At 35.1% G+C, this 8,597-nt stretch overlaps 1 protein-coding gene across 2 annotated transcripts in view; it reads right to left on the bottom strand.

The window, feature by feature from the left end:
- The window catches only part of CRISPLD1 (cysteine-rich secretory protein LCCL domain containing 1), a 53,930-nt gene that overhangs the window by 22,758 nt on the left and 22,575 nt on the right, over positions 1-8,597 (bottom strand). The window contains exons 2-5 of one of the 2 annotated variants that reach the window (XM_006880477.1): positions 4,850-4,968; positions 4,396-4,528; positions 2,583-2,698; positions 1,650-1,750 (exon numbers count right to left, since the gene is read on the bottom strand). In XM_006880477.1, the coding sequence (XP_006880539.1) occupies positions 1,650-1,750; positions 2,583-2,698; positions 4,396-4,528; positions 4,850-4,968 (469 nt within the window). Of the gene's footprint in view, positions 1-1,649; positions 1,751-2,582; positions 2,699-4,395; positions 4,529-4,849; positions 4,969-8,597 lie in introns of those variants that run through there. The other variant, XM_006880478.1, reaches the window with a different exon arrangement.

The raw sequence follows: 8,597 nt of genomic DNA, 5'->3' as shown, positions 1-8,597 counted from the left end.
AAAAAAAAAAGAAAAAAAAATAGAAGTAGTAATTTCCTCTTCTGAGAAAAAAAAAAAATTTCTATTCTACATAAGGTTGGCATGAGTTGGAGCTGACTCACAGCAACTAACAATAGCTAGTGGACAGCCAGGTAAAGTAGGTTTACAGTGTGACTGTTAGGTCCATCATGTTGACCAGATCAGAACTCTGCCCTGTCCTGCATGGAGATTGTGTGGATGGTACAGGACAGATTTGGAGTAAAGAGAAGAAAAACACATAGGTATTCACTCAATTTTAAAAAAAAGCTTCAAATGTTTCCAAGAATTTTTAAATGGCTACTACAATACAGTGAGATACATGGCTGCTTTTTGTTTGCTCATTATAGCTAATGAGTGCTCAGTCATTAAGAGGGGGGAAAAATAAAATCACTTTTCTTTATGAGCACTGAAAGAAAGCTGCATTGATTAAAGTATTTTCCGCCACATTTGTTCTGTATTAATCTTCATTTAGTCATCATAAGAAAAATGTACAAGGGAGTAAAAAAACAAAACCAAAACACTCAAAGGGAAGCCAAAGAAGAGCACTATGTTCACAAAAGTTTTACAGTACTTTTCTCCTTTCTTTTCATTATTTCACTGAGATATTGTAGGTTCCATGCTGAAAAGTAAAATTTCAGTAGAATTCATTGATAAAGATTTTGTTAAAACCTTTTTAAGTACTCAAAATAAACTAGGTTAACTTGTTAAAACCTAAAAAATGATGACAATAGTTAATGAAATAACTCTACTAAATGATATTTGAGCATGGCTTTTAAGACTACAAATATACTTGTTAGTCTATAATAAATCTAAAAAAGAATTAGTAGTTATATGCAGAGGGCGGACCTATGAGAACCTATTGAGACATATTAGTCCAGTCAAACTCAATCATTGCTGTCAAGTCACACAAGCTGCTCTGTGGGAGAAAGATGGGCAATCTCCTCTCTTGAGAGTTAATGTCTCTGTAAACTCACTAGAGGGTCAGTTATGGTCAGTTCCAACTTGAAGGTACATAACAACAAGTAAAGTAACTGGTGGTTTCAAATGTTGGAGAGTCATCACCTTTAAATTAGCTATTGTTGTTGTTAGGCACCATCAAGTGCAGTACATTTCCTAGCCACCCTATGAATAAGCAATCTGAGCACAGTCCTATCCTGCGCCATCCTCAGAATATCACAATTAGCTATTGAATGAGCTAATGGGCTTAATATATAAATATTGTTGTATTATTTAATATATATTTAAAATAGTTTACAGAAGTAGTGTTCCGTAAAATTTTCATGTAATAATGAAAGGTATATTTGGATCTTTATAAACACAAGGTAGTGCAGAAGTTGGATTTAAATATTGCACAAATTGATTTTCTTTTTGGTTGGGTGGGTAACTTCTCAGTGTTTCTTTTTATTTTTTTTACCAATTACGGTGTTTGTTGACAGCAGTATATAATAACTCAAGTTAGGACAGCTTCCAAAACATGCTCACAGGCACCTTGGTGTTCAGCCTTAGACCAATGTTACAAAGCTCTTGGTTCTGCAAGCTATGGCGTCTCTACTCCCCACCTGCCACCCACCTAGTTCTCAAACAAATCTAGGTGAAGACAAATTGAATATTACTAGCACAGCGCCACATACCTTTGTAGCACAGATTTTCCCTGCAGCCTCCTCCAAAACTAGGTGGGCAAGCAGAGCAGGGTCGTCCATGTTTGTAGGGAGCATGGCCCCACCAGTTTCCCCTTAAAGAGATGATCCATTCAGTTAAAAACTAATCTAATAGCATAATTCATAAAATGTTGCAAAAGATTAGCATAGGAGGATTTTCCAAATTATTTAGGTATGTACATAAGACATTTATATCTTGTAGTAAACACTTATTCTTGCTTACCAGGTTTAAACACAGATTACTGCCTCATTCTTTCAAAATATATAATCCATTATGTATAGTGCTAAAAATGACAAGTTGGATCTTTCCAGATCATCAAACTTTGCAATATCACACTAATTTATTTTTCATGTTTCGATAAAAGTAGATTTTAGAATTAAATTTTACCCAAAATGCATCTGTCTGAATTTTCACTATCATCTTTCAAGTGGATTTTAAAGAGGTAAAACTATATTTCTTAATTGAACCCGGAGAGAGGATGAAAGGCACCCAAGCATCGAGGACTCTCCTTCATAGGGTCGCTATGAGTCACTTGCGACTCGACGACACTTAACAACAACAACAATCTATAATTATCAATCCCTTTAAAACCAAAAAAATTACATCTTTAAGGAAAAAGTGCAGTAAGTAAAGTCAATGGTATAAATTATCTGAGTTTTGTCTCCACAGTGATCATATTTTCATTTTCATATTCCCTGCAAGCATTGATTTTTAGGCATTAGGCAAGTGACCATTATTAACCTAACACAATAACATTAACATTAACATTAACATTAACACTCAATGAAAGCAATATATTTTGATCAATAATATAGGACCACAAAAAGAAGAAAAAACAGAATTTTAGAGTTCTTTTCTTCTTATAAAAACAAGGTAGATTAAAAAGCAGGATTGTGTCTACTCACTTAGGAGAATAATTGCACACCAAGTAGACAGCCTTGGGCCATATTTGCCCCCAGATGTTCATGTTGTGGCACAAATTAATGGCACAGCCTATTCTGCTACTTGTTGCCCACACCACCTACATTAGAGAGAAGAAAGACTCAGAAAGTACAAGACATAATAATTTAAAAATAAATAAATAAATAAAAAACCAAACCAGAAACATATCTGAGTGGACTTGAGAAGCAATCACTTATCATTCAAAGGGAAAAGAGACAATAAGAAAAAAATGTGTCCTGAGACTCTGAGGAGTACTTAATTCAATTCCAGAAAAGAGCCGTAGTAAAATAACTCAAATGGCTATAAAAAGCAGCACTTTCAAACTATGGCTTTATCAAATAAATTCAGAACTAACACCTTCCCAAACTCAAGAGCAGTATTAACATTTTCTATGCAGGAATTTGCCAAACCAAAAGCTCTCATTGATGGTAAGTTGAAACCAACTCATACCTGAAAACCCTCCAGTGGGTTTTCAGAAACAGTTAATTGCACAGTAGGAGAGAGCTCCTCTATCTCCCTGGAGCCACAAGTGGATTGGAACCACTAGAGAGGTGACACCTTTGAATTGGCAACACAACTCCTACCAGGGCTTCATGTATTAAGTTTGTTGTTATTGTATGCCTTGAGTTGGAATCGATCCACAGCTGACTCTCCAACACATTTTTAGAGCCAGTTAATACACAGAAGGAGACTGTCCATCCTTCTCCATGGAGAAGCTGGTGGATTATGGGATTGTAGCACGGCTTCTTATCACTAGGCTACCAGAGCTTCCTATCCCAAGTCTGGGTTTTATTAAATCTGAAACTATTTGATTCCTTTCCCTCCACCAAATCTAGAAATTCAAATTTCCTGTGCACTGTGTCATTAGTTAATTGATGTTGTTGTGTACCATGGAGTCAGAAACAATTCATAGCTGACGCTCCAGTGTGTTTCCAGAGACAGTTATTTGTATGGGAGGAGACTCCCTATTCTTCTTCTATGGAACAGCTGGTGGCCTTGAACTGTGTGGCTTTGGGACTATACCACAGCTTCTTGCCAGTAGGCCACCAAAGCTCCCTCATTAGCTAGTAGGTAGTTCAATACTAAAGTTTGGTTTTTTTTTATGTTGTGAATTTTTTTTTATGTAATAAATTGAAAAACAGTAACAATGAAATATTATGAAGTAACAAAGGGACAAGAACTCACAAAATATTATACAAAATGGGTGACCCTGGAGGACATTATGCTGAATGAAATATCTCAGTCAAAAAAGGACAAATACTGCATGTCGTGTTATAAAGTTGATTTATTTTTTCATGCACAAAGACATACAGAGCAATCTATCTATTATATTCCCTGATTATCAGTAACATAAATTAAAGACATTCAGAGTGGAGAACTTATCTTGTTAAATCTACCTTCAACTGTCTGATGGAGATGATTAGAATGTATACAATATAAAATATAAATATTCAATATGAAAAGTGTAAATACTGAATGCCATGGGTAAATAAAATCGCACTTTTATTCCCTTATAAATTTAAAAAAAATACTCTTGGCTTTAAAGGTGGTAAGATTTCATATTTATTAAGGCTATATTAAAAATGCTTTATATGTAAAATCATGAAAACAATACCTTTTTAAATGCATACTTGGAATTCTTTTTTAATACTTTCTAGAAATAAAAGTCTAGTAATAACTTCATGAATCATTTTTCCTTTTTAATTATCAAATGAATTAATTTAAGAGAGACATGTTCAGTAGCCTAAGTTTTCCTGTAAGATATGTAATACATACCTGTGTATAATGGGTACAGACAGGACCAGAACATCTGAACGGACAATATGGATTGCATTCATGTTCATATGGGTAGCTGAAATCTCTCACTTCATCATACCAGGCTTGTACATGAAACGTTGGGGGCCTGTACCTATTCCAAAGAAAGTAATCTTAAATTGGAAAAATTGAAAACTAAATCTAATGAAATAAATGAATCAAATTCAGTTAAGATAATTTTTAATGGAAATTATTTTAAGTATTTATGTCAATTACTTTACTAATTTCATAGCTACGATTTGAAAATAAAAGTACATCTAAAAACCAGCTCAGTGATCATTCTAATATAATTTTCTGTTGTTTCTTATATTATCTTCCTTTTAGATACCAACCTTTGGTAATCTTCAAAGATGAATTACAACCTATTTTCCACTGGAATATGTTTTTAAAAGCAAAAAGTTACAGATTAAGCTACCTTCCCCAATGTGCTCCTAAATTCTGTCCAATTGATGGCAGCAAGCTCGCGGGTCCATGTTCCCACAGGCAAGTTTCAGCCCAAGATTCTGCAGACCTTTCCAACTCTACATCCCATGTCTGCAGCAGAAACAAAAAGTAAAATACAGATATAAATAAATATTGTGTATCTGTAGGGACTGGATGATGGCTCAGGACAGCTTTACTTAAATCTTGTTTTCTCTCTTCATACCTCTTTGCAAAGTGAACAACTTAGTCTGAATTCTCACTGTCTCTATCTCTTACCTAGATTTTTGGACTAGTTGCCTAATATACCCCCTTGGCTCCATCTCTTGGCTCTCTGACCAACCTTAGAAATGTTTAGAGTAATTAAAAACATGCTTTGGTGAATCACCTGCCCACACATCCAGTGGTTTCCCATGCATATAGGATAAAATCCAACACTATCGTCCCCTCCCCTCAGTCTCTCCATTCCTTTTTGTGGTGGCAGTTTCTTCTTAAACTAATTCCCCCAATTATTTGTCAGATGAGCCCTACTCTTCATTTAAAAATCTAGCTTTCTATGATACTTTCTCTGTGATGTCTTTCAACTATCATAAGTTATGCCCTCCTTAAGAGTCTTAATACCTTTTAATATATCTCTGTATACCATCTATATAAGATTGCATTTATTTGTATGCCCACTTTTTCCATGAAGCTATGAGTTTATTTGGGCCAATTATTTAACTCATGCTAGTATTTTCACTTTGCTTTTTCTGTGCCTGATATTATGGGCGAGGTGGTTAGCCTTTATATATATATATATATATATATATTCATTACTATCCTCAATTTCAACACTTAGTGACCCTATGTTTTGCACCAGCAAGGCAGAAGTGATCCACTGCTGACCCTCTGGCAGGTTTTCAGAGGCAGTTAATTACACAGGATGAAATTGTCCATCCTCCTGTGGAGGGAGCACTGCTGGCCTCAAACTGCGTACCTTCAGGATTGTAGTACAGCTTCTTGCCACTAGGTTACCAGAGTTCCCATATAATGACCCTATAGCACAGGATAAAATGGTCTAGAGGACTTCCAAGGCTATATTTCTTTATGGAAGCAGATACAGCTATCTTTCTTTGGTGAAATGGATACTAGGTTCAAAATGGTGGTCTTTCAGGTAACAGCCTAGTACTTAACCACTGCCTCATTTGGGAGAATTTTATTGTAAATATTGATGATTAAATGAATCTGAATCCTTCAAAGTCAATATGCATTTTATATACAAAATTAGGTTAACATGATAAACCATACTTTTAAATAATGTTAACTTTTTTTATGGAGAGATAATGAAAATTCCAAAATGAACAGTGAATTACTGTTGTATGTCTTTAGTACTGACATTTTCATTTATTCAGAATAGGTAGTGCAGTAATTATATTAGTAAAAAAACAAAATGTCAGGAAGAAATGGGCGTAAATATTGCCATTATTAATACTAATTAGGATCGTGGACATGTTAAAAAAAGATAGGGCAATTATACTGGGAAGACAAAATGAAGGCACAACTTTAGGTGACAGCAACAGTTTAAAGAAAAGTGGACAAACGGAAAAACTTTTCGAGAAGTTTAAACTGGTAGATTATGGGGACAACATAGGTGGTGAGGTAAAACGTGTAGTCTTGTAAGGATAATGAATTGGAAATACAGAAGGTAAAATAGACCGCAGTTAAAGAAGTGAAGGGTGTGTTACTGATTTCCATATGTATTTCAGGGGTGATAATGGGCAGGATCTACAATACATTTTGTAGGCCACATAAAGAACACATATAAGGACTGAATTTCTAAAGGGAAAAAAACATAGTCAGAAGTATTCTGAAGTAAATCACCTAGAGGTGAATTTCTGCAGAAAGGCAATCCAGAAATTGAAGAAGAATGAAACGAAAATGCTTGAGTCAGTAAAACAGAAAGGGAGAAAATAGAGATGGTAAAAGAAACTGCAGCAAAATAATTATCAGAAAGGGTAAAGAGAAAGTAGAAGAGGATTGCATTACAGTCATCATAAAGGAAGAGATTTCAGATGTAGAGTGGGCAACAAGATCAATTGCTGCAGAAAAGTGAAGAAGGATGCTAAGCATAAATTCATGACTAAGAACAGTTTCAGATTAATGGCAAGGAGAGAAACAAATCAAGCCCAGAGAGTCAATGGGTGACAGGAAAGGGAAAGTGGTAAAGCAAGAATAGGTTACTTTGCTGATATTTTAAAGAGGAAGAAGAAAGCAGATGGGGTAGACACTAAAGATAGGATGTCAGAATTCAGGGAGAATTGGTTTTTAAAGAATGAAATAAAATTCACTCTGCCTAAAAGCTGAAAGGAAAAATATTCAAGAAGAAAATGAAAAAGAAAGTTCAGCTACATTTCACTCAGCTGCTCAACTTACCACATCAGGGTTAAGGATAAAACTCAACACTGTGTGCAATAAAGTATTTTTCACACAAGTAGTTTATTTGTTAAATGCAGCATACGCTAATCCCTTGGCACCCAAAATATCTGGGGAATTGGTTCTAGGACATCTGAGGATATTGAAATTCACAGGTGGGAAGTTGCTTATAAAAAAATGGCATATTTGCATATAATTCATTTACATCCTCTTGATATAATCTGTTATTGTTGTTATGTGCAGTCAAGTGAGAACCAACTCATAGCTGACCCTCCAGCAAGTTTTCAGATGCAGTGAATCACGTGGGAGGAGAAGGCCTTTTTTCTTCCACAGAGCAGCCAATAAATTCAATTGCAAACCCTTAGGCTGGCAGCACAGCTTCTGACCACTAGACCACCAGAATCCCCTATCTTACTTAGAACACCTAACACAATATAAATACTGTTATTGTAAGATTGCTTTGACTACTTAATTGTTCTTGCCCCCCCTCAAATATTTCCATCTATGATGGCTACTGAGTTGCAAGTGACTCGACGGCACATAGCAACAACAACATGATGGCTGAATCTATACAGATATAGAGAGCCAACTTCATTGTGACTTAAATTCATTGTCCAAACTTGACCTGATTTATCATCACATATTTCTATTAGGATTAGCAACAAACAAATCTATAATTAAAGTTGTTATCATATTCTAATTAAAAGTATTGTCATTAATTGTCATATTATTTGTCACTTATGAAACAAATTAGGTACAAAAAGAAAGAACCTGTTTACAATCCCACATAAAGTCAAAATTCTGATTTCCCTTTGTAACCAAAGAGTTGGAGAGAGAGTCATTTCTTAAAGGCAGCTATTATTCCCTTGAAAGTTGATTTCTTTGTAAGAGACAAATTTCTCTCTTTAGCCTTGGAAATTAGGTTCTTGTACAATGGCTTAGTCATACATATGGCAAACTTTCTCCTATCCATAAATTTCCAAGTGAGTAACCCCAGAGTCAAATAACAATCAAGAATCGGGGGGGGGGGGAAGCATAAATAGTTACCAGAGAACAAAAGAAAAACAAAAAAAGTCACTTTGAAAACCACTGCAGTGGTTTAAAAAAACACTCTTCCTACAAAAGCAATCTATGATTTTTGAGTCAATTCCAACTCCTAATGACTTTGATTTCATACCACCTGAATTTCAGAATCATCTCAAGAACAGGTTTGAGGCCTTGAACACCAATGAACGAAGACCAGATGAGTTGTGGGAGGATGTCAAAGATATCATTCAGGAAGAGTGTAAACGGTCATTACAAAGACAGAAGAGGAAGAAAAGACCAAAATG

This window comes from Elephantulus edwardii, unplaced genomic scaffold (genome assembly GCF_000299155.1).
Source record: "Elephantulus edwardii isolate Elephantulus edwardi_28Jun2011 unplaced genomic scaffold, EleEdw1.0 scaffold00008, whole genome shotgun sequence".
Classification (NCBI taxonomy): Eukaryota; Metazoa; Chordata; class Mammalia; order Macroscelidea; family Macroscelididae; genus Elephantulus; species Elephantulus edwardii.
This window is presented reverse-complemented; position numbering and strand designations above follow the sequence as displayed.